At 54.5% G+C, this 25,631-nt stretch overlaps 3 protein-coding genes across 17 annotated transcripts in view; all 3 read right to left on the reverse strand.

The window, feature by feature from the left end:
- The window catches only part of Dok7 (docking protein 7), a 34,031-nt gene extending 25,384 nt beyond the window's left edge, over positions 1-8,647 (reverse strand). For 2 of the 7 annotated variants that reach the window (NM_001130062.2, NM_001414957.1), the window contains exons 1-3: positions 8,455-8,583; positions 8,306-8,351; positions 1,227-1,457 (exon numbers count right to left, since the gene is read on the reverse strand). In NM_001130062.2, coding sequence (NP_001123534.2) covers positions 1,227-1,457; positions 8,306-8,351; positions 8,455-8,508 — 331 coding nt within the window. In that variant the 5' untranslated portion in view covers positions 8,509-8,583. Of the gene's footprint in view, positions 1-1,226; positions 1,458-7,868; positions 8,284-8,305; positions 8,352-8,454 lie in introns of those variants that run through there. The other 5 variants (XM_017599205.3, XM_017599206.3, XM_039091973.2 and 2 more) reach the window with 5 other exon arrangements.
- An 8,137-nt stretch (positions 8,648-16,784) lies between these two features.
- Hgfac (HGF activator) lies at positions 16,785-23,339 on the reverse strand. The gene is made up of 14 exons (NM_053320.1): positions 23,221-23,339; positions 22,483-22,663; positions 22,278-22,374; positions 22,009-22,088; positions 21,331-21,453; positions 21,058-21,189; positions 20,771-20,881; positions 20,500-20,674; positions 20,190-20,275; positions 19,525-19,780; positions 18,397-18,536; positions 18,024-18,164; positions 17,784-17,932; positions 16,785-17,036 (listed from the first exon to the last, which is right to left on the reverse strand). The coding sequence occupies exons 1-14, from the start codon at positions 23,326-23,328 to the stop codon at positions 16,854-16,856; spliced, it is 1,962 nt and encodes a 653-aa protein (NP_445772.1). The 5' UTR covers positions 23,329-23,339; the 3' UTR covers positions 16,785-16,853.
- Positions 23,340-25,126: 1,787 nt separating this feature from the next.
- Rgs12 (regulator of G-protein signaling 12) overlaps positions 25,127-25,631 on the reverse strand; it is a 108,077-nt gene continuing 107,572 nt past the window's right edge. For all 9 annotated transcript variants that reach the window (XM_039092337.2, XM_006251351.5, XM_006251352.5 and 6 more), the window contains one exon: positions 25,127-25,630. In XM_039092337.2, the coding sequence (XP_038948265.1) occupies positions 25,404-25,630 (227 nt within the window). In that variant the 3' untranslated portion in view covers positions 25,127-25,403. The remainder of the gene's footprint in view (position 25,631) is intronic.

Below are 25,631 nucleotides of genomic sequence, written 5' to 3' on the forward strand. Positions count from 1 at the left end.
GTATAGACTAGGAGGCAATGATTGGCAGGTCTGTCTGGGACTAGCATGGCTCAGAGGCAGCTAGATGCCATAGTTATATCTACAGTCAGTGCAGCCCTTTGCCTGAAAGCCCTTAGGGAGCACAGCCAGAATTCCAGCCTCCCTTTCCCCCCATCTCTTAGAGCACCCCACTTCATAGGTCTCTCCCTGTGAACCACAGCAGCCTCTCCCTGTAGTACCCACGTGCCAGCCTCCTGCCCACTTCATATCCAGACCCCAGAGCCAGAGGACCCTAGCAATGACGTCACCTTGTCCTCTTTCAGCTGTGGCCTTGGGTTTGTCCTGCAAGCCCACCCTTCTACAGGGGTCTGTCCAACCACATCAGCTTTCTCTTAACATCTACAGAGGGACCTGGGAAGCCCACCACATTGTTGGGAGGACCCCTGTCCTGCCTGAATGGGGGTGGGGGGTGCAACCACGCTATGAACCAGCGCCAGAGAACTCTCTAGAAAGATGAGAGCTTCTAGCAAATATTGCCTGCCCTGTACCTTCACTGCACTGTCCACACCACGACTCTAGGCTAAATAAAGGTCCACCAGGCTCTGCTGTTCTTGGATGGATGAAAGCAAAGCTTCCTCCTCCACTGCCTAAATCTCAGCATGGGTAGGCAGCGGGCAATGTGTTCATTTATCACCATCACCATCACCACCATCACCATAATTATCACTACTGTTGACACATCATTGTATCATCACTGTGAGGGGGAGGGGGAGGGGAGGGGGAAGGGGGGAGACATGTGGGAATGCAGATGCACACATGCCACTGTGTGCCTGTAGAGATCAGGGGACAATTTTCTGAAGTTGGTTCTCTCCTTTTACCCTGAGGCCCTGCAGGTCAATCCCATGGCTCCCATGGGTCCCTCAGCATGGGCTCTGGGATAGTACAGAACAGGTGCCACCCAAAGGGTGGGGTTAGGGAGTGCCCTTACTTAAATGGCTTGGGCCAGCTTGGTTAGCTAAGGGATCCAGTTTTGACAGGGTCTTTTAGGGACTTCAAAGAGCCTCTGCACCGAGTTCATGCCTAGCCCTGGCCTGAGTACCCATGAGGGCCTGCCTGGCTTTTACTCTGAGACATCTACCCGTGTGCATCATTTCTACAAGATTCCCTGGGTCCTTACTCATCTCTGCAGCCCACAGTGGTGACGGACCCTGGGGCCTCACCTCAAACCCCACCCTTGCGGCACTCACCCTCGCCCAATGCATAGCGGATACGAGTGTCCCAGGCACACATGGCCTCGTGGCTGTCAAAGCCCAGCATGATGGCCTGAGACAGGCAGATGATAGCCAGGGTGTGGGCCAGGCCCTCATAGGGCAGGGCAGGCTCCAGGCCACAGATGTCCTCCAGGGTGAGGCTGCTGCGCTCCCGCAGGCCCTTTGAACGTTCACACCTGTCCTTGTAGACCAGCATCAGCAGGCAGTCTGTTCAGACAGGCAAGAGGTCATCAGGACGCTGCCCATCCTGCTCACTGCCCTTATCACTGTTCCTAAAAGGCCTCATCACTGCCTTCTAGGGCTGAACAAATGACTTACCCACCCCACAGGACAAGAACGAGCCTTGGGCGTGTGGAGCTTACCGGGTGCCCATTCCATCAGGTCACTGGGCCCACACATAGCCCCATGCTTCTGGCCTTTTGCCCAGCCTGTGTAGTGTGATGTTCGAGTCTAATCTGGCTATAGCAGAGAGGACTGAGTCTTCACTCACTCCCAGGCCCTCCAGAGAAAAGGTATCTGGGAATTTCACCCAAAGCACATTTCTCATCTGCCTTGGAGTTGTAAACACTGCCACAGCACTACACCCCAGGGGTGCCGCTAGGGAAGCTAGGTAGGCTAGCACAAGCTATGCTCACACCTCCTGGCCCTCCAGACACCGTCAGCCTTAGTCAGAAGGACCCCGAGAGTCAGGCCTTCACACCTGCAGCACTTGGACCTCAGGGCCTACCTGTTGGGGAGGAGGTAGGACTCATGCACCCAATCAAACACCTAAACACTTTTCATTCAGGGCAACCCCAAATAGCGGGTGGTGCTAAACCAAGGGAAGACTGGAGAAAGCCCCACAAGGACCTCAGCGCAAAGCCAGACCGTCCTGCAAACAGCATCAGCAAACCTACACAAGGACCCAAATCCCAGCCATGACTCCCAAAGCCTCTGTGGTTTTTCCTTCCTTCCCTAACCAAAGCCTGAGAGCCAGGATCATGGAGGTGGATGCCAGCAAGCTTTCCACGAAGGTCAGAGGTTTGGGGGCCACAAACTCTTCCTCTGGGGCCAAACTGGGTGGGTAAGCAGCCAGGTAGCACGTTCACCAATAAGCCCATCTGTGTGTCATGTACAAAACCAAGGGGAGGTGAAGGCAGGAGGGCCAGGAGCTGGAGTCCAGCCTTGGCTACCTTGCAAGTAGCTACAGACTACATGAGACCTTATCTTCCAAAGAAGCTAGGCTCTGTTTCCTGTTTGTGAACCAAACTCTAGTCCTCAGTCACTGCTCCCAGCACCATGCCTGCCTGCCTGCCATGCTCCCCCCATGACATTGATGGACTCTTATCCCTCTGAAAGTGGGGGTACAGTTGATAGACTGTGCTGAGTCTCAAGTGAGATGCTGGACTTCGGAGTTTTGAACAGTTGGGACTGACTGTGGAGACTCCTGGATCAGACCAAATGCATTTTGTATCACAGTATGGCCACGAGTCTGTGGGGGTCGGAGAGCAGGGTATGGTGGCTTGAGTGAGAACGTCTCCCCCCTCCCCTATGGCCTAGATGATGTCATACTTGGTCTCCAGTTGCTGGAGCTATTTGCATTCTGGTTAGGAGGCATGGTCTTGCTGGAGAAAGTACACGTCACTGGGGGCGGGCTTTGCGGTTTCAAAAGACACCTGCAGCCATTTTGAGTTAGCCCTCTGCTGTGGATGCAGTTGTGAGCTCTCAGCTTCTGCTCCGGTACTGTGCCTGCCTGCCTGCCATCTTCCCCACATGATGGTGACAGGCTGGAACAGTGAACCCAAAAGAGACACTTCCTTGTACAAAAACAACAAACAAATAAAAAACGGGGGTAGGGGGAGACTTCAATCCCAGTTTGGGAGCCTGCTCATTGTTTATAACCATTTTAAAAAAATGGGAAATCATTCTCAGTCAGGGGTGGGGGGAAACGGGGATTCTGGCTCAGTTTCTCTCAGACATGGCGAGAAGGGCCTGAATGACAGACCCACTGGCACAAAGCAAGAAGCTGGCAACAAAAGCATCCAGTGAGGTAACAAAACCAAAATGTCCCTCAGAAGCATCCCCAAAGATGTCAACTGATAAATAAGAACCCCACAGACACACTTGGGGGACCCACAAAGGAAATCACGGGAACCAAGGGGGTGAGCATAGTCAAGGCCCTAATGTCAGGTCCCCTGCGTCAGGATGCCAGGGGCAGAGGACACCCCTCCCTCCGGTGGTCAGCTCCAGTGTCCTCCTCTGTCACACAGGCACCCCCGGGCCCTGAGAACTGAATGTGGGAAGGTGTAAGACCCCACATGTGTGTGCCTACCATGTGCTCACACATTCTCACACCACTTCCAGCTGCAGCCTACCTGGCTGTCTGCCGATCTTTGTGAGGCGTGGTTGGGAAGTACCAATGACTGGGCCCGCTGGGGCCAAATAGCCCTGTCTCCTTTCACCTCTCAAGTCCCCAGCAGGCAGGACTCAAAAGTCCCAGGCCCTTCCTCCCCTGAGAACCCACCACGACAGCGATAGGATCTGAGCCAATGTCCTGCTTCTGCTGCTGCCTGTTGAGGCTGACATGGCTACCCACCCAACAGACACAACGGCCACCCCAGCCTGGTCCATAAACCTGCCTGTCCTTCAGTCCTCAGCATCACCATCCTGGAGAACTGCCCAACCTCTCCCCATGCTCACCAGCAGGCCGCCCTCAGGCTAGGGTCCCCCACCATCCCCTCACATCCCAATTCCACCTCTGCAAGTCCAGCATCCTTCAGCATGGCTATCAAGGCCAGCATCTACACACTTGTCTAGTTCCTTCAGCTCTAATGGTGGCCCAACCTCAACGTGTGCTTGCATGGCAGAGTCTGATACTCATCCAGGATCAGCCTGCTGCTTCAGGGACAGCAGATTGTCACCCCTTCATTCAGAAAGTTAATATTCCCAATGATAGGATCAAGAACGGTGACATTAAACTTTTCCTTAGAACACCAAACAGTAAAAACCTTAGCTTTGTGGCAGCTTCTACCACAACCACTCAACCCAGAAGCCCACGGTGCAGCATGGGGAGGCTGTTGGGGCTTCCGGTGACACCTCAGAAGCAGGCAGTGGACTCGGTTTGGTCCATGTCTACCCTAGGGTAGAATTTGCTCACTTCTCGTGCTAAGCCTGATGTTTGACTGGTTTAAAGAGTCACAGGAAGGACCCCATATTTGACCCTGAACCCTGATAAGGTCTGACACTACCCCTCAATCTATCTTATCTCTAGGGACACAAAACTGTGCCTCGGGACAGTGAGAGTCAGTGATCCCTTCTTGCATCTACAGGAGATGAAAGGTGGCCATTTTCAGACTTAGGGACCAGGAGGACAGGAGAACCAAGTCACAGGTAAGTGAGCCAGGAAGTCTTGGTGCCGAGAAGTTCGCTCTAAGAGTATTGAGCACGGAAGGCTGGCCCGGCCTTGGCTACTGGATAGAGAACAGAATCCCAGGAACAGGATGGCTTCAGACACTCCTGTCCTGTTCTGTCCCATTAAGGGATACTGTGGGCCTGGGCTGGATGGGGAGCATGGGAAGGAACAGCCTCGGCACCACTATCTGACCCTGCCCCAGTCTGGGAAGGAGCCACTAGAGTGTCTATAGGTTAGCAGGGGCCAGTGAAAGCAAAGGGTGGCTCTGGGATGGGGGCAGGAAGAGGATGTCTGGGGAGGACTGTCAGGGATGCAGCTGAGACTGGGGTCTTTCCTAGATGGACGGAGCTATGAAGCCCATTGGACACTGAATGGCCATGTGGGCAGGCAGCTGGAAGGCATCCGAGGATGTAAAAATAACCATGGAGTTGTCATGAGCTCACTGAGGCCTTTTAGCTACGGCCCAGGGCCACACAGAGGGCAGGAGGGACAGGCAGAGCTGAAGCCTCTGGGTGGAGGGACACACCACAGGGAAGACAGAGTGATTGGGGCCTGGAGGGGGACAGGGAGGGTAGAGTTGGAAGGAGGTAGAAGAGAACCTTAGCAGATGTGTGGCAGGTTTAGCCCTGGAGGTCACAGTGACCTTGAGGCACTAACTACCCTCAGAAGTTCGGTGGATAAAGCAGGCAGCAGCCTGAGATCACCCTTAGCCTGGGGACCCACGGGGACAAGATGGAGTGTGAGACCTTAGCCCCAAAGTTTATCTAGGAAAGACACCATGTATACTGTTCCCTACGAGTGAGGGAGTCACAGACATGGGTTTGCCCAAGAGTGTGTGGCCGGGTCTCAGCGCTAAGACTCAGGCAGGACAGGGTTGACCTGTGTCTTCTTCTTCAGTCACCTTCCTGGCAGATGTGGGAATAGACAAGCAAGGACCGACCTACAGCATCTGACTAAGTACAGTTACTCAGGGAAGATGTGGCTGCCCGGGTAACACAGCACAGAAGCTGAGTCGAGCCTTGAACCAGGTATTCCTGTTCCTTGTGATACTCCCACGAAGAGAGAGGTCTAGTTGCCATCCTGACCTGTCCTCGGCCTTGGGCTGAGGTGTTGCTGAGGAGGCAGAGATCTAGATAACCCAAAGCCAGAGGTGCCAACTCGCGAAGTATTGGGTCACTGACCATGGGGTCTCAGTCTTAGTGAAATACACCTGTCATTATCAGAACCCTAACTTGGACTGAGCACTGGCTGCAATGGGACTCCAGCTTCAAGGCTCCTGTCCCCACGTGTGGGCTTGAGACCTCTGCTGTCCTCGTGAGCATCGGGTGGGGTGTTCTCCTGCAGGTAGGGCCATTGCACCTCTCTGGGACAGTCATACCATGGCTGCCTAAAGATGGTGCTGAGGTAAGGATCCCTGGCCCTCAGGAATGAAGGGCGAGGCCCTGGAGAGAGACACGGTATACCTCCCTTACCCCTGTGTCCAGACCTAGGCTCCTCTGCCAGGTTCAGAATGTGGGTCCCTCCTTGTGGATTTCCCAAGCTAGATGAAGCCCACATGGGAAGCAGCAGATTAGCGCCTGCTGAAAAACGGTCCAGCTGTCCATAACGACTGCCGGGGACCCTCCATGAGCTGTCTGGAGCGCTCATCAAGAGACCACACCACAAAGAAGATAGACTGAGACCCAAAGTTCTCAGTGAGCCACTGGCCAGGACAGAACCAGAGCACCGGTCTCCTGAAGGTCTGCCCAGAGAGGGGACCCAGAGATACATCCTTCTCCAGGACACAGTCCCACTCTAAGATCCCACGCTGAGACAGGCCTGGCGGGAAGAACTTCCCACCAGCGGGCCCTTCGGGGCACAATGGCTCAGCAGCTGTGCTGGGGCGGGAGACGCTTTACTTTTTGAATAACCTCTTCCTTCCACGAGCTCGTACTGCCTACGAGAAATCTAGCACTGTGGAACACACCTCCGATCCAAGTGTTTCCCCTTTTCTGCCAGCTAAATCCTTCCTATAGGACAGCTGCCATGTTGGCGGCACACACATGAGAGAAGGCATGCTGACAGAGAGCTCTGTGCTCCTGCTCCCTCTCAACTGTTTCCCATGAGCCTCCACGAAGGAAGTCACAGTTTTAAAGCCAAGGACTCATTGGTTTCTCAGGACAAGAAAACAGAGCTGTGCTCTCGATTCCATACCAGATCCACAGAGTCCAGACCACAGGTCCTCAAGGACACAGATGTCAACTACTGTCTAGAGGGAGGGAGAGGGTGGGGTAGAAAGAACTGGTCTCCTATGGTTTAAGATGGGCAGGTGGGAGGAGAAAGCCACAGTGGGGGTGGGGGCTATGGGCTGTGTAGATCAGGAAGAGGCCTTGGGATGGTGAACAGTTCAGGATGGACAGACCCAGAGAGGCAGGGACGTACCCTCTACTCTTGACTCAGTCATCTCCTACCCCTAACACATTCCAGCTCAACTTCAGAGCCCCATCTGGGGACAGCTTGTAATCCAGGTTCCTTTACCAGTCCCATCCCTTGGGACCTCTGGCCTGCTCACTATCCAGCATACAGGAAGCTCTCAGACCCCAGCAGAGTCAGTGAGTACACTTCAGGATGCTCTCTGGGATAGACTTAACCCAGTAGTCTTCCCCAGCCAGACTGGTGCACATGGACCACAGCTGATCAAAGCCACTTAAATCCACTGTGGACTTTACTTCTCTACTGCTCCATCCGGCCCCCAAGCCTGGTAGTGTCCAAGGTCCCTTTCCCTCCCCAGTCTCCAATCATCCTCTTCCAGATATCCTGAAATGCCAAGCACAAGGACCCCCAGGCTTTGAGCCACAGCGACCCTTGGGGAGTGAGCTGAGACCTAAACAAAAGGAAACTGTTCACTAAAGCAGCTAGTGAATTGTGACACCCCTCCTGACAGGCACCAGCATCCTGGAAGTCACTGTGGCTGCCTGCACATTTGTGAGGCTGCCACACACGCCCCCACCCAACTTCCTCTACAGACCCCTGGGTGCCTGGGCCAGCTCCAAGGCACCTGTCTCCTGAAACAGCTGCAGTCCCAGGCTGGAGCTGCAGAGCTGCCCTGACTCCTTGCTGGCTCTCCCCATACTGAGGGAAGCAGCCCCTGGTACCACTTTCCTTTCCCAGAAGTGTGTCTCCCCCAAACAAAGTCCCGGGACACAGAAGTAGGACTCTTCCTACCTGGCAGCCCGCCTATTCCCTACCTGAGAGTGTGGGGTTGGGGATGGGTGGTGGCACTGCCTGGGATGCGGCTTGGGAATTCCTGAAGCATTTTCACCAGGACACCAATGTCGCTGAGGCACATTCTGCCTGCTCCTTCTTGGGAAGGCTGCAGCCCCTCTGGGTTTCTGCTGGTCCAGGAAAGGGGTTGGCCCACACAATAGCTGGGACAACCTCCCCCCCCCCCCAGCACCACACTCAGGGACAGGTTAGGGCTGTGTTGCGGGTGGCGAGGACCCAGGGTCCGGGCGCCGGAGCGGCTGCGACTCTCCGATTACCGCCGGGGGGCCGGGTTTCAGTGGCTCCCCCGGGGCTATTTCGGGCGAGCTGGCACCTCAGCCACGCGTTGCAGGACCGTCAGGGTCCCGATGGCTCGTCGAGACCGGCCACCCTCCGCCCCGCCCGCGGCCCGGCCGCTCACCTGCCACCGGCGATGGCTTGCGCAGCACCAGCCACCTACTCTTCCACTGCGGAGACAGGACAGCGTGAGAAGCCGCCCGCGCGCGCCCGCCCCGCGCCCCTGCCCCAAACCGAGCGCGCCCCCGCCCCGCGCCCCCGCGGCGCCCCAACCTTCTTGCCGTCCCGCAGCTTGACCTGGCCCTCCACCAGCGCTGCCTCGGTCATCTTCTGTCATGGTTCCCGCCGCCCGCTGCGCCCTCTCCACGCGTCCTGGGCGCCCGAGCCCAGGGTCACTTTCAAAATAGCTCCGGGAGGGCCTTGGGCTACGCCAGGAGGGCGGGCCCGGCGCGGCGGGCGGGGCGCAGCGACACGGGGACCTGGATGCGGGGGAGACTGGGCGGGGCACCCCGGGGCCTCGGTCTTTAAGACCCTAGCAAAGTGCAAGCCAGTAGGTGGCAGTGGCCTTGGGCAGCCTCTATCCTCAGCAGGCTGCCAGACTGCACTGTTCCTGCCAGGTCATGGGACCACTGCTTAAGACCACCTGAAGCAGACTCTGGAGAATGAAACTCAGTCTGAGGGGAGAGACTGAGACGGGGCAGTTTTCCAAAGGGAAGGAAATTGTCCCAAGACAACCCCATAGAAGGCTTTGTGGCCCCGTGTCTGCTCAGTCCCAGTTTTAGTTTGACTTCAACGGCTTCATCTTTTGCACCTGCTCTTCCCCCATCTCTTAGAGCCACGACGTACTCCTGACAGCAGGCCAACTAGAACAGCCCAGGCCCAGTACCTTCCCCAGTCCCTAGGCCTTCCCCATGGCCAGAGGTGGCCACTCCCCAGGCAGGTAGAGGAAATGGGCATATCTATTCTCCAGGTCGTGGTCCCTCTCATTCAACTACCTGGCACAGCAGACTTGGCTGCTAGGACCAGGGCCCACTATGCCAACTCACTGCCCCAGGTCTCCCACTTCTGAAGGCCAACTTGCCCCAGCCTTAGAGCACGGAGGGCCTAGTTACCTGCTGCCTGGTAACTGCCTTGCCTAGTATCTCCCTGACCAGCCAAATGCCCTCTGAGCCTCTGGACTTCTCTACCTCAGCCTCTTGCTCAGGTTGAGGTTGCTTCAGGCCTGTGCTGAGTTTTCTATGAGCACCCAGGTTACTGTGGAGCTGAAGTGTTTGGTTAGGCCTATGTCATAGGCTCTCCGGACACATGGCTTAGCATCCCAGGAAACAGAGAACACCCACAGTTGGCAACTCACTGTATCCAGCGAAATAAACTCAGACAAGCAACGGAGTCCTACGCATTTGCCCATCCTGATCCGCAACCCCAAGGAGCTCTGATCCAGGTTGAAAGGGGCTACGTGTCAAATTGTATTCTGTCCACGCAGTGTGTGCTGGCCTGCACTCTATCCTGCACAGTCTCTTCAGGCCGCTTCCTGTCTACCCCATACCGAGAAGCTAAGACTCATGGCCAGGACTGACCCACATGCACGGACTCCAGAGAGGTGTTCAACTTGAGAGCTCTTGCCACAGCCTCTCTAGGGAATCTGGAGGGCAAACCTTCAATGGATAGGGTTCATAGGGCTGATTTTAATGTTTTTCCAGTCTCTCGCTGGGGAGAAGGGTACAAGGTCTAGGAAGGAGCTCTGCGTGTTCCTCACCCTCTACCCTGCATCACCTGTGTGGCACTGAACAGTTGCTGGCCATAGAGCTCCATTCATGCTACCCACACATTGAAGGCCCCTGGGGACTGGCTCAGGACAGCCGGTGTGGAGTCAGTTGGGGGTTGTAGCCATGACCACATCCTCCAGCCCAGGCGCCTGGCACTTGCTCTTCCCTTCAGGGAGGGGCCACGTCCTGCTGCATTCCAAGCGCTGGCCTTGACCCAAACTCCTGCCACGCCTGGCAGCTGCACCTGCTCCCGCACTGGCCCCGGAAATGCGGGCGCCACAGGGATAGACAGCTTTCTTCTCCCATTCCACATGACCTAGAGGACAGCACTGTGGTCACCGAGTGTGTCAAAAGCCTGCCAATGGAGGAGGAGAATTCTTGTGGCCTTGGCTATCTTTGTGCCTCAGTTTCCCCAGATGTTACAACCAGAGTCACTGGGGCTCTCTACATGACCACGGAAGCAGCTGACCAGAAGGATGTTAAGCCTCTTGAAGAATCAAGGAGACAGCTGGAAGGAGTGGGATAGCAGGAAGGCCCAGTCACATGTGAGACAGGATGACACTTAGTTCTACACCCCTGCCTGGCACCACTAGACACTGGACACCACAAGAGGCTTCCAGCTGTGGTTACAGCTGCACCGCTGTCTGAGCTCACTGCCACAATGTTGCTCTAGACACTGTGGTCAGCCAGACTGCCAACACCACACCCATGACCTCAGGATGCTGCTGTCCCATCCGTGGCTCTGCAGCCACAGATCTCTGTGAGATGCTGTACTTGCCACCTACCGGGCAAGAGCAGCCACACCATCATGTGGCCTCACCTTCCTGCTGCAGCCTGGCTTTGTTAACATTGGCCGGGTGATTGCATCTGCAAAAGACTTTCCAAGGATCTGTTTGCACACACAGAGAAGAGTGGGACTAGAGGGCATCTCTAGGTAACTGGAAATGCTGGACATTCACACCTCAGCGGGCTATGGCAGGCACCATGCCCATGTCTACTGATTCACATCCCCATTATCCCCTCCACTGAGGGAACCAGTACAGATGACTGAAAGTAGTGCCCAGTGGATAGAGCTGATGACCACTTCGGAGCCCAGCCATTACGCAAACTATACTGTCATGCAAACATGGGTCACTAGTCACATGATGAAAGGAAGGGTATTATGGACTGGATCCTCTGCCCCACCCCCCCCAGCTCCCTAGCCATTTGCTGATGTCATCACGAGCCCCACATGACCATGAAGACATGGAGCCTCTAAGAGAGTATTTACGGTAAATGAGGTCATACTTGAGGGCCCTAATCTGTTAGGACAGGTGTCCTTATAAAATGACAAAGCGATCCCTAAGAGTGCTCTTCTGCACACAGGAAAAGCCACAGAAGGGTGCATCAAAAAGGCAGCTGTCTGCATGCTGGGAGGACCTGGGGGCTGAATTTGACAGCCTTGATTATGAACCTCCGGCCTCTTAAATTGCCAAATACTAATTTTTATTTTAAGGAAATAGGTTTATTTAGTGTGCTGCAAAGAAGCCAGACATGGCAGTAACGGAAGAGCAGCCTGCTTACATGCCTGCTCTTTTCTGGGTTGTTCTGCCCAGGCAACTGCTGTCCTTTAGACCTGGAGTGTCTCCCACATCCCACACTGCCAAACCTTTGTCCCAGCCCCTCTTGCTATTGGAAGTAGTGGGACCTTTACGAGGAGGGGCCTGTGAAGGGTCTTCAGGGCGTGGCCAGGCACACCATGAAGTCACCCCAGTTCTCCCTCTTTCTCTTTTGTGTCTTAGCCTTCAAGTGACAGCATTGCTTTGCTGCACAGCTCTGCTGCAGGCTCAAAGCAAATGAGGGCAATCGTAGCTAAAAGCCCTGAAGCCATGAGCCTGAGAGCCTCTCTCTATAAGCTAATTAGTTCAGATGGCCAATGGCTGCCCTTGAGTAACCACAATGGCAACGAATGCCACAGGCAGCAGAGGAAGAAAGTGGATGCCGTGCTGGGGTTCAAATGTGCCCCCTGTGATCGCCCTTTGGAAACTTAATACTTGAATTCCCAAATTAATAGTATTTAGGGGTAGGGGTTAGTGTGATCATGGGAGTGGGACCCCTTGATGGAATTAATGGCTTTACAAGAAGAGGAGGAGCTCTGTCTCAAGCTGTGACATCTTACAACACATTACACCACAGCATAAGGCCTCAGCAGACACCAGCAGATGCCAGAGCCACAATCTTAGAACGCCAACCCCCAGAACTGCAAGCCAAAGGAACTTCTTCATAAATTATCCAGTCTCCGGTGTTCAGTTATAGCAACACAAAACGACCTAAGACACCTGCAAAAAATTCCTTCCCCACTCCTACCCTCCTTAAAATGTGGTCGTGCACCCCCCTCCCCGTCACACTAAGAGATGGAAGTCTCCGCCCTCTAAACCTGGCTTACTTTGACTAAAGAAAGGACAAGGAAAGCTCACCCCCACTTTTCTTTAGTGTTGCCTGTCATGGGAACAAGCTCGGGTGAACCCGCTAGGTGATGAGGTTCATGTGGTCCTCCCACCTGGGCTTCAGTCAACAGCCATCCATTCCTGAGGTGTAAAAGCCTACACTATGGAGATTCTAGCTCGACACAGAAAAAAAACAAAAAACAAAAAAAACCACCCTGCAGAGTTTAGCCCATTCCTAAAAAGTGTGAACTCGATAAATGGCAGTTGTTTTGTGTCCCTGAGCTCTAAGTTCACCTGTGACACAGGAAAGACTTCTTGAAATAACCAGTATGGGGCTGGGTAAACATCAAGACCTGTGGGTCTTGATCACTGGGGAAAGGAAACAAATCCCTGGATCACCATGGGAACCCTGGGGGAACCTAGCACACAGAAACAGGATCCCATATGCATCCTATGCCTTGAGCTTCATACGGCTCAGAAACCATCGAGGTAGGGGATAGCCTACAAAACAGTAATGGTGATAGCACAGTTCCCAGTGGGAGCAATGGAAGGCAGGAGCCAGTGGTATAGATCCCAAATGGTGACAGAGAGTAACTTCAGATTCAGAGTAACAACTGCAATTTGGCCGTAAAAGAATCCCATTGTCATGGTCAAATGGGTACCTCAGTGTCCATGCATTAGAACCTACTCCTCAAATTCCCACGTTTGTGGTATCTAGAGGTAGGAGAAGGTAATTAGGGCTAATGGGTAAATAGTGAAGTCACAAGGACAGGGCCCTTTAATGGTCCTGGTGGCCTACAAGAGGGGAGACCAAAGCCAGCAGCTTGCTCTGTCTCACCACGTGATGTCCTGTCCCATGCTACCATGCTGCACAAGGCCTCAGCCGATGCCTGCATCATAGTCTTGAACTTCCAGCCACTATTCTTTAGAATTTAGCTAGTGCCAACTTGACACAACCCTAGAGTCAGCTTGGGAAGAGGAAACCTCAAGGAACCTCGACTGAAGAATCTGGCTGGCTTGTGACTGTGTCTGTGAGGCATTTTCATAATTCCTAATTGACATAGGAGGGCCCCGCCCACAGTGGGCAGCATCAACCCTAGAAAGATGGGCCTGAGCTGCATGAGAAAGCTCAGGTGAGCAAGCAAGGGAGGCAGGCCAGTACCTCCACAGTTTCTGCTACCTCTCCTGCCTTGACAGCCTACACTGAGTCATCTCAACAATGGACAGCAACTTGTGAAATATAAATCCGTTCTCTCCCAAGTTGGTTCTGGTCAGTGTTTTATCACAGCACCAGAAAGCAATGAGGGAATGGGTCATTTCGTGTCTCAACGCTCAGTTACAGCTACAGAAAATGAACTGAAATAGCCATGTACAACTCTGATAATAAAAGTGAGATCTCTTCAGCTCTTACTTGATGCAGGGTTCATCTTCACAGTTACCTGGATTTGGAATCACCTAGGAGCTGTACCTCTGGCCATTTCCAGAGAAATTTAACTTAGGAAGGGAGACCACTGTTGTGACTATTCTTGGTCATTAACTTGACTACATTTGGAATTAGCTGGAATAAAAAAAAATGGAGGGTACATCTGTGAGGGATTTCTGCTTGGTTTGAAGTGGGTGAGTCCATTTCTAGTCTGGATCTTGAGGCAGGAAGAGACACCTTTAATCTGGGCCACACCTTTTGCTGGAAGCCTACGTAAAGGCATGGGAGACAGAAGCTTTTGCTCTCTGCCTGTTTGCCCTCACCTTGCTGGCACGTCCATTCCTTCACTGGCATTAGAGCCTACTTCTTCCAGATTCTAGCATCTATTGAAGACCAGCTGAGACATCCAGCCTTGTGGACTGAGCAACTCCTGGGTTCTTGGACTTTCCATTCACCGCTGTCCACTGTTGGATTAGCTGGACCACAGGCTCTAAGTCGTTTCTCTAGATGAGATTCATTCTGTAAGTTCTGTTACTCTTGAGATCCCTGACCAACACAGTCATGTGTGGACTGCCCCAGTCTGTGGGCTGCGGCTCTAGACTGAATACAAAAAGGAAAGGAGGGGCTGGAAAGATGGCTCAGCAGTTAAGAGTGCAGGCCACTCCACCAGCAGATCCAGATTTAACTCCAGCATCCACATAGTGGCCAGAAACCATCCTGAACTCCAATCCAAGGGATCCAATGCCATCTTCTGGCCTCTCTGGGCATCAGGTATGTACGTGGCACAAAGACATATATGCAGAAAAAACATACACATAAAAATGATAATAAAATAAGTACCCAAAAGAAGAAAACAGGCTGGGTACCATCACCCTCTCTGCTTCCTGATTGTGGACACAGTGCAAACAGCTGCCTCAGCTCCCACTACCACACCTTCCCACCATGAGCCACAGTACATCTTTCTGTCTTCCCTTAACTTGACTCTACCAGGCACGCCAGACACATTGTCCCAGCTAAAAGAAAATGAGACACTCAACTTAAAGTCCAAATTTTGGAGGACACATGCTTCAGAAGAAATAGCATCTAAAACTATAACTATTAAAAACCATGACTCAGGAGAAACCACCCTAAAGAAAAATCCAGGCCAAGTAAGATCATAGATTCTACCTGCTTCCCGAGAGCAGAGAATCCCAATCATGTCTAGAATCTCAGAGAATTTTGAAGAAAAAAGGAATCCTCTAGAGCTTATCAATGGAGTCTATAGCACAGTCACTTAAAGGACATAGGGAAGTGATGGGCAGATTACACATGTACACATACATACATCAAAAACAGTAAGACAACAGAAGCACATGTGACTGCCACATGCCAGCGGGCCAGTTCCCTGGTAGGACCAACCCAACACGTGGTCAAGATCAGAGATGGCTCAGCAGTCTGGGGTGGTTATGGAAGGAGTGTATTCATACCCCTGGGGCCACTCTCCTTGATTTATAGCCTCATTTTCTCCCTGGGTCCAAACAGACTCACCCATCTGCACGTACCTGTATGCTAACCTTCTCTTTTTGTGCTGACTCCAGTCATACTGGGCTATGCCCATCCTAAATGCCACCCAGGAAAACCCAAATGAGCCCACCAGTTCCACTGCTCTTAGTTGACTTAAAGGTCCCTACTTTGGGGGGTCACACAACCAGGGACTTGCTATCCCCATACTTCCATGGAACAAACTAGACCAGCATACCAATGTCAGCAAGCAGCTAGCCACCTGATTCCTGCTGCCTGGGTAGAGCACACCAGTCTTGTCTGGATGACACCAGCCAGGTTTCTGGCTGTGGTTCTAAACTCTCCAGGACTGAGAGCTGTGGGCCTGGCAGAATCAGGGTTCTTCTGACCAGGAAGAATGCATTGGGAGTGGGCCCTGCTGGACCAGTCCCCTCAGAGTCTCACAGGATGTCATAAGAGTAAGAGGAGGGGATAGGGGTCATCCACAGAGAACCTCCTGGTACTTCAGGCAGTAGTGGAAGAGTTCACGGGTGGGTAGTAAGACCACAGGCTGAGCACTTGATGACTTCTGGATATGTTAGGGCAAAATCATCACCCAGGGATGAACAGACTTTGGGTGGAGCATGGCAAGATCCTGCGGCCACGTGAAGAACAGACCATAGTGGGTGAAGCTGCGGAGGGCAGAGCAAGGAGCACTCCAGGTCAACCGAAGAGGACAGACGTGGTCCCAGCTGGAGACACTGAACAAGGTGCCATCTGCTTGCCCCACTCAGGCCACAGGGTCAGGAACCATGGGCTCTCCTTGGTTTCTGTCTCCCATTTGGAGTGTGCTAGCTTTGGGCACTCGTAGACATGGCTGGTCTCGGCCCTATCCTAACCTGTTTCCCTTACCTGCCCCCAGCTTGCTTTGCAGCACCTCAACGGGCAGTGAATTTTCATGCCAGAGACTTGGAGACCCTTGATAAACACCCAGCCCCTCCCACAGCCCACAGATTCAATGAGTCTGTCCCCTGCTCCCCCACCACACCATTTTGTCCTCTCCAGAATAAGCTACCTTCATATCCTGTCTGGACTGAGGTAAGCCTGGCTCCTGTGTGCTAAGGACCAGCAATAGTCAGTTACTACACCTCAGACATGGGCCCTGCTCCTCAGGTCTCCTTCAGTGCTGAGGCAGCCGATGGGAACTTTCAGAAGGCTGTCATCTTGAAGTTATCTTGTTTGGTGAAGGTCCTTTGTTCATGGCCTGAGGAACTGGACATGGCTTTAATGTCTTGCCCCAGTAGCTTACGGACCCTGGACACATGTCTGTCTGAGGTAGGGCCTAGAGGAATCTGACTTTGACATCCCACCTGGTCCTCTGGGGCCATTTTTGTGAAGTGGGAGGCTCCTAACCATACCCAGGAGCTACACTGGTTTCAGGTCTCGGCCCTGAAGCCACACCATCTACACTGAAAGCCCAGGTCATAGCCGGCCACTGTGAAGCCAGAATCTAGGCAACACTTTTATTATTGGTAGTAGAAAGGGAATTGTGAGCATCCTCTCCTTGGAGACCATGGTTCAGGAGGCAGCTGCAGGTCGCTTGGGTGGCCGAATGCGGTCGTTGATCCAGTCCACATAATTGGACACACGGGTGTAGACTCCTGGCTTGTTGAGCCTCCCACAGCCATCACCCCAGCTGATGATGCCATACAGGTAAGCCACACCATTCTTCTCACAGACCAAGGGCCCACCCGAGTCCCCCTGAAACAGAGACCAGGGTCCTGACTCAGGAGCATCTGGGCTTCCAACCCTGCAAACGTCCTAAGTCATAAGTACAACCCACAACCCACAGCTCTGGTCCTACTCCATGAGGAGTGCAGGCACACGCTTAGCCCCAGCCAGTGTGCTAGGCCTCCACCTGAAACACCTCCTCAACCCTGCATCCTTTCTCTACATCTCAGAACAACTGCCCTCTTCCCCAGGAAGCCCTGATTGTCCCAGAATCAAGTCCCATCCACCCTACCCTGTCTCACCTGTACCGCCTCATAAAAGGGATTCAATTTCTCTAAGACTCAGTTTCCTTGCCTGCTTAAAACAGCATAAGACAGCCTCTCCATGGTGAAGCAGGTCGACAGGTAACCACGACCACGGCCTGGCCTATGAAGCCCCTGACAAGCATTCACTATTGATTGATTGCTGAGGATCCCAGAGAAATCTGGACAGAGCACTGTAGTCTCTGAGGTCTGATGTCATGTGGATAGCCCTGACTGTTGTTTAGATAGTGGGCCTTTATCTGGACTCTGTGTGACTCTGGGCCTGTCCTTAGCTTTCCCATCTGTTTAGACAGTTCCTCTCCTACTGCAAGAATGCCCTCCAGGAAGTTCAAGTGCTCCACAGTGGGTGGACTTTCTGCCTTAGACTCTCTGCCGGCCCTGGACTCCCTGGGGGCCAGAAAATTCTAGTAATATCCCATCTGTGTCATCCTGGTGGGGGCTGGAAGTAGCCTACCTGGCAGGCATCAGACTTGCAGTCAAAGTATCCAGCACAGAGCATGTTGGGGCTGATGTCGGCACCATACACCTCAGGGCTGCTGCACTTGTGGTCAGCAACCAGGGGGACCAGTGCCTCCAGCAGGGAGTTGGAATATCCACTCACATCTGTGGAGTACTGCACTTTCAGGAGAGGCAGGTTTATTGCCTGTCTTTCCCCATCCCTGGCCACCCGTGGTGGGGACTGCCTTCAACTCACTCTCGTCCATGTGACCCCAGCCTGCAATCTGACACTTGTGTCCTGTAGGGAAAGAGCTGCCTGCCTCAGGGAGGCAGATGGGCTGAACGAACTGGGAGCGGACAGCACAGCGCTCCCCCTTCTTCTTCAGCCGGATCAAGACTGGAAGAGAGGCCAGGGGTCAGCCTGGGCAGTAAGACCCACACTAGACAGAAATCCACAGCAGACAGTCCCATGAAATGGGTAGAGGAGAGGTAGCTGGTGGCCTGAGAGACCAGAGGAAGGGCAACAAGATTCCTCTAGCTCCTTGTGTCTGCCCACCTCCTACCCTTGTCTGGGCTCTGGCTTAGGGTACATAAACCACACTCCCACCTTGCTGAGGCCCCGAGCTCACCAAGGTCATGGTCGTTGGGGTTGAACACCGAGTAGAGGGTGTAGGGCACGTACTTCTCAATGGCAAAGGTCTGTGTCACATCCGTCGTGCGGTTGAAGAAGTGCTGACCCAGTACCACTGTGATGCTGTCCCTGGGGGGGCTGCACAGGAAGCTGGCAGGAGTGGAACCCAGCCCTCTCCTCGGCACTATCAGGTCTCCCCAACCTTGGCCCCTGTGCTTGTTGGTTATGGCCAAGCAAGAGGGTCACAGCCCTGGGAAAGGTCTGCAGACATTTTAAACCCATGTGACGGCAGAATCAAGACTGACAAGGGTGGCAGAGCCACGGCAACCCTGGCCCAGGAGCCCTAGCTTCATGGGTTTCATCTGTGAGCCAGTGGAACCTTTAGGTGAGGTCTGCTCTGAGAATGCACCCCATGGTGCAACTGCTTTGTCCCCCAGGACACGGGGCTAGGAGGGGTTGCTGGGGTTTTTCTATTCAGTCCAGGCAGTCTTGGTGTCTCGGGGCTGGTTGGAGACATGAGTAGACCTCAGGCTCTCAGTCCTAGGAGCCCATTCAGTGAGCTGGGCCTCAGTTTCCCTGGCTGTGCAGTAACCCTAGAGGTTCTATTACATGTTATAACTGAGCCTCCTGATTCCTTACCCAGGTAAGTGCCCCTTAAACACCTAGACACAGACGCAGGGTGGTACACGGGGCATGTGTCCGACTCTGGCACCTTATCTCCACCCCACTCCTCAGCTCTGGGAGAGGCAGGTCTATGCAGACGACAGGATGGTGGCCCCCTCCAGACCCACTGCACAGGGATATAAGGTCGCTGCAGGAGATGCCCTGCTCTGATGCTCCATGACTACCTTGGTACCCAGAACAAGCACTGGGCTACAGTGAGACCAAAAGGTGTGTTAGGGGATCAGGAAAAGTGGTCATCACACGGAAGGATGTTAGTGTGCTTTGCTGGAGAGGAGTGTGTGTCACAGGTAGGGTCCCATGGGATAGAATGAGGTAAGAACATGACACGTGGGTAGCCCCCGAGGACGGATGGATTCGGGCAGAATGGAAGGGTGAGCATGTGAGGAGGGATGGAGGGCTGGCTTCGTGGTGGTTGCCCTGGGGATCTGGCCAGTGCGCTCACCTGCTGGAGAAGCAGTGGGCTGCAGACACTACCCAGCAGGTGTGGACGAGGCTCCCAGCACAGAAGCCGTTCCCAATGTAGATGGCGGCCAGCCAGGGGTGTGAGCCGGGCAAAGACGATGAGCCACCAATGATGCGTGGCCTCAAGAATGTCCTCTTCTTGTGCCTCTTGCCACAGGTCGGACGTGCAGTTGAGGTCGACTCAGGCAGGGTCGCTAGGACCTCCGGGATTCGGGAATGGACTCTGGCCAAGGATTCTGGGAGTGGAGGCCATCAGTTCATACCCCTGGGTTTCCCTGGAGACAGGGAAGAGCTACAGGGGTCCTACCTGGACCCATAGCCCACTTCCTCAGGCCTGAGACTCAGAGCAGTTACCCTGGGAGCCTCTGTCCCCTACTCTACAGATGAGGACAGTATAACGCAGGCCCTGGCAAGGCCGGATCGCCTGCTGCAGTAAGTCCTGTCTCTCCGACAGTCTGAGACCCCACCTCACATCCAAAATGGCTAGATATTACCAGCATGAGAGCCTTGGGGCACAGCACTCTGAGAGCTGACCACCCTAGAGTTTAACTACACAGCACCACTGAGTCCCTTCCACTGACCTGTCTGAGGGTCCTCGGGGAGCACCACCCCTCCTCTACCCCCAACCTATCAGGGAGCCCGCACCACAAGCTGCCAGGCGACAATACTCCCATGACAGCGCGCTGTCCTTCACCACATAGCACCAAGGCCTCTCGTCCTTGTCTGGGTTCCTGGAGGCAGACAAGGGAGTCACACATCAGTCTCCCGAGAGGACCATCCTAACGCCCACACCAACACCTGAGCTAGACCATGATGGGCACCCTTGAACCCACCATCCCAAGAGGCAGAGGCTAACAACCATCTTGGCAGTGTTGGCCCCTGCTAAGTCTGGGGAGCCACTGTGTCCAATCCTTTGCCTACGCAGAAAGAGATATGGTAGCCATTAGATGCTGACCGGCAGTAAGCATGAGGGCCCAGGCCAAGCAGGGCAGCAGCACCCACTGAGTCTACATGGAGCTCCTGGTAGAGCAGGTCGGAATTCCAGGCCAGGCAGCTCAGGCCCGAGGCAGAGGTGCTGGCCACACCGCGGTACTCTGTTCCATTGCCCAGGAAGCAGCGCTCAGTGGGAACTGTAAGCACAGCGGTTGCCATGAGGCCAGGCCTCTGAAAGGCCTCTGACACCACTCCCCAGAGTTGCCCCATAAAACTGAAAAGAAGTGGCTCACCAATGTTGCAGAACCGCCCAGCATAACCCAACGGGCAGGCGCAGATGCTGGTCCCTGTGCCCACAATCAGGTGGCAGGTTCCTCCATTCAGACATGGGCTGCTCAGGCAAGCTAGGGGAGAGTATGGAAGCTATACTTGGTCTCCAGGAATCATGGAGGGGACGGAGCTGAACTCTTTCCCCATGTCGCTGTTGTTGGGTAACCTTATGCTTGAGTGAGAAGTGTCTAAGGACATGTCTCACTACCCCATGCACCATGGAACCTCCCTGAAGTTGGCCATGACGTACCTGTGTGGTGGGTGTCTTCACACCGGGCCTGCCCCTCGATACAGCTGCACTGCTCCACATGTCCCTCGCTCACACGGGCCCAGTGGTCGCCCACCTCAAAATACTCGTAGCGTGTTTCATCAAAGCACTTCTCTGTGAGTCACACAGTGCTCTCACAGCACTCATACAGGTCCCCTCTCCCAGGCAGGCACCTCCCACCCCAGGCTGGACTCAGCCGCTGCTCTCCCAGCCTCCCAGAAAGGCCCCACTCCTGGGTCCCTGAGGTCCTCTCACCTGTGCCACAGTCCTTGCCTGTGAAGGCCAGCGGGCAAGCACAGTGGTAGGACACATGGTCCTGGGTACTGGAACATGTGCCTCCATTGAGGCAGGGCCCAGAGGCACAAGGATCAAGGACAGCTGGGTACAGACAGGAGGAGATATGGTGGTTAGTGGCAAGAGTCACACTGCCCTCTCGGGCAAGTTCCCACCTCCCAGTGATCCCACCCAGGATCGGAGGTGTCCCATGGCTCTGCACTCCACACCCTACACATCTACACATGCTCTGCCAGGCTACAGGGTCTCTCTCCTGTATCCTGGGACAGCACACCCACAGGCTTCATGGTTTGTTCTTTGGGCCCTGTTCAAAGGACCATAGATGGCAACATGGATAGATCTTACCACAAGAGGGCGCCCTGGTATCACCAATGACTGCCAAAGCCATCCAGGGTCTAGAGAGGCTAGGTCCTGTCTGGATGAAGCACCCTACGGTGCCCTCTGGCCTGACAGCAATTTTATCCCTAGATGTTGCTGAACTCAGGAGGATCAAACTCACAGACCACCCCCAACTCCATACAGACTCCCCTGCCCAGGTCACTAGTATTCTCACCCTGCACATTGACCTCTATAATCCCAACCCAAGCACCCTGTTAAAGCCCCTCCTCGGGGCTCAGGCTGAGCCCTCCACATACCCACCTGGGCCTTCCACAGGCAGGGTGGCCTCTGCACAGTAGCCCCAGGCCCGGTCTCTGTCGTAGTTGTGTGTCGTAGCACACCTGGAGGGGCGAGTCGGAAGATGAAAGTGCCTGCCCAGAGCCCCACCCCTCTCTGCCTCGGTACAATGGAGCACTTGTTCACTAGATGCACCTGCTGGGTACTGAGACCTACCAGCTTCAGGGCTCGTCAGGGTCTACAGTGGGAACCCATGTGGATTCCTCAGCCCCTTACCCCACTCTGGGACTCACCACTTCCTGTAGGCACTTCCCTCAGAGGAACAGGAGTGCAGCATGCGGCCACCATAGCGGAAAGGGAACCTGCACGGCTGTCCGGACTCGGTGAGCACTGTAAAGTGGTTAAAAGTGTCAGGGATCGGGTGTCCCACTGGGCACTCCACCCCTACCCAGGCCCCACACCTCATTAGCTGCCTTCCCATTGCAGAGCCTGACTTACCTTGGCCCCCGAGAGGGCTGCTGCTGGAGGAAAGGAGATACCTCTCACTTTGGGGTCCCTCGGTCTCTGCCTCTCCCTCTGGATCACTTCCTATTGAGGTGCTGAAGTTGCCAGAGGTCGCAGGGATCATGGGAGTCATGCGGGTGGCTGTAACATTAGGTCCTGGGGGCTCTGTGTGGTTCTAGGAGCCCAAAGGGCCACAGTGGTGTCAGCATGAGATAATCCTCCACACTTGGACCCCATCAGTCAAATACACCACACCTGAGCCTCCTTAGGGCAGGGCTCAGAGACAATGGGTGTCCCCAAGACCTCCTCTGGCCTTTCCTTCCAAATCTGAGTGATTCAACATGCTGGCTTAAGAGTCACTGGCTCCCAAGTCACCCTGGTCTTGAGACTCAACCCTGGGATCACTTCTGGGGTGGACAGGTGCAGGTGAAGCACACAGAGGTCTCCTACACCCCATCTCAAACACTGAAATGCAACAGAAGCCCCAGGGCTCCCACACTCACAGGGCCTGGGCTACACACAAGAGGGTCCCAACAAGTTCAGGCCCAAGCACTACAGACCAGCCTAGCCCAGCACCTCACCTGTCTGTGTGAATGACAACTTTCACTCCACTAGGCCACCAGACTAGGCCCCTAGCTCACACCTCACCTCTTCCCTGGGGCCTCTTCCTAGGAACCCTGAGTGTGCATAGGGAACCCTTAGCCACATGCAAGAGAGAGGGTCAGTGCTCACCCTGCCAGCCTGGGGCTGGGCCACCCGAGGCACCACCAGCAGTAGCAGGAGCAGCAGGAAGGGACATGGCCTGGAAGAGACACTAGGGAGCCAGGCCCGTTGCCGCATGGCTCCTCCTGAGCTGGCGTGAGGTGTAGCAGGAGCAGAGAGGCCAGGGAATGTGGCCAGGGCAGGTGGGGTCAAGGCTACACGATAATGATTAACCCTGCCTCCCCCGTGCATCCTGTCAGGATCCTCCGTGGCCGTAGCTCCACCCTGCTGCCCCAGCCCTGCCTCTCTGCTGGGGCAGCTGCTGTTCTCTGGCAAAGGCTATAACGCTCCTGGGCCCAACACCACCCTCAAGTCTCAGCCTCTTCCAGGAAGTCTTCCAATGTGGCTTGGGCAGGTCAGAGCCAGGCCTCCCAGGCACGGTTGCCTGGCCATACTGTTGGCAATTCCTGTCCATGAACCCTTTTCAGGACCTGCTGCATGAAGGGACCTGGGGGTTCCAGTTCTTCCCAGCCAGCTACTGACTCACAGTGGGGATGGTACTGTCTCCAATCCACAGATTTCAACACTGGGTAGATGGCAGGAGTGGGTTGCTCCCTGGGCCAAGGGATTCTGTGACCAGTGGCCTTAGGAGAGTAACTTTCTTTGCTGGTTTGTCTACTTGTCCTAAGCCTGGGATACCTAGGACCCCCAGAATTGTAGCCTTACCAGACAGTGTGGGTATCTCCCCCCACTAAGTTTTCCCAGCTTGGTTACTGTGAGCATAGCCTACATGCCTTGAGTTGGGCAGGGTATACAGAAAGAGCATCCCTGTGGCTTCAGCCAGGCATTGGGGGCTGTTGGCAAACTGGAGTGGCCACTTTGCACCCATGGCTCTAGTTGTCTTGGGATCTCCTCTCCAATTCCTGAGCAGATACCAAACAGCACCCAAGCTTGCCAAAGTAGGTGCTAGAAGCCTGGAGGGGCATGATGGCTACTGAGGGCATGGTGGTTCCGGGCAGAGGTGTTGGGACACGGTGGTCCCTGAGCGTGGTGGTACTAGGGGACAGTGGTGCTGGCACACAGTGGGTACTAGGCAGATACTATGAATGCTAGGACATTGTGGATGTTGGGAAGTGTTGCTGCTGGGATGTGCACGATGAAGCATCTCCGAGAGGATGCTGGGAAACCTTCCAGCCAGTCCAACTCCAGTTCCAGGGAGAGATGTAAGATTAGCCCCTCTGCAATTGGGGGCTCTGCTGAGGCTTCCTGGGCTCATGACAATGTGTCTTGCAGGCTCAGCCCACACCAGCCTGTGGCCCTTCCCCTCCTGCTTCACTGATGACTTGCCGTATCAGAACCTCCATTCTATAAGCCACATTCTCTCCGGTCTCAGCCTCAGACACACATGGCTCGACTATTTTAGACCTATCTGTAGTCAGTTTCTAGTTCAGATGCCCCTCTCTAGAGGTGCCCTGGGTTACCTGAATGAGACTAGGATAGGGGGTCAGGGCCAGTGGCAAGAACAGTGCACAGTGGGAACAGTGGACAGGAAGGAACGAGACCACAGTGAACCCACCATAACTCTCAACAAATCCCTGCCCTCACCAATGGCCAGCCTCAGACAAGACATTAGAGCACAGATGTCCAAGAACCACAAACCACCTGCAAGGGACAATGTGAATGCACAATACGGGGTGTGGCTGGCCTCAGTATCCCAGAGCTGGTCATGGAGCCCCTACATCTGAGGATGAGAGGCGATTCTGACCTTTAGCTCCCAAGCACCAAGCTATCTTCTTGCAGTCACCCTTGACCTCATGTCCAGGTACCATTTCCTCCCTGGGAGTCCTTCTTCCTAGGACCGTCTCCAGGGGTCAGGGTTTCAAGGGGACATCACATGCAACAACATCGCGCTCAGCACAATGCAATACATGGCAGGTCTTGAGAAGCATTTTATTGAGTAAGGTCTGAGTACCGAGGTGGGCTGCTGTGGAGGTGTCTGGGATGCAGCCCCTGTGAGGAGGTCGTCCCCTCAATTCCTAGTTTGGCTCCTGAGGGTATTGTGGCTGAGGTGGCTCTTGGCTCTTCCCAGGCTGCTGAGGACTCATTGCTGAAAAACAGGCCCCTGCTATCTCAGAGTCATGAGCTCCTCCAACATCCATGTGAACACGGAAGACAGTGCGTGGAGCAGTAGGAACTGCAGGGTCAGGATAGCATCAGACAAAGGTGGCATGGTGTGTGCTGGCCTTGGGCTTGGTGGGCTCACCTGGGATGGTGCTCTGGCCAGGACCGTTTGGTAAGAAGGGTCCATTGGCTTTCACCCTCCTGGGACCCAGCTGCACCCCCAGAATGCTGCCTCCCCACCCGGGAGGCACACCCGTAACGAGGTCCACGTCGATGATCCTGTTGACTGGGAGGCCTTCGCTGCCTCGGGCCCTGCCCCC

This window comes from Rattus norvegicus, chromosome 14, assembly GCF_036323735.1.
Source record: "Rattus norvegicus strain BN/NHsdMcwi chromosome 14, GRCr8, whole genome shotgun sequence".
Classification (NCBI taxonomy): domain Eukaryota; kingdom Metazoa; phylum Chordata; class Mammalia; order Rodentia; family Muridae; genus Rattus; species Rattus norvegicus.

Excerpts from the sequence above, each read along its gene's own strand:
- Hgfac (NM_053320.1), bottom strand. The coding sequence starts at position 23,328 with ATGCGGCAACGGGCCTGGCTCCCTAGTGTCTCTTCCAGGCCATGTCCC. Across the intron at positions 22,375-22,482 it reads CAGCCCTCTCGGGGGCCAAG|TGCTCACCGAGTCCGGACAG; the intron begins GTAAGTCAGGCT and ends ACCACTTTACAG. Across the intron at positions 18,537-19,524 it reads GCCCACTGCTTCTCCAGCAG|CCCCCCCAGGGACAGCATCA; the intron begins GTGAGCGCACTG and ends CTTCCTGTGCAG.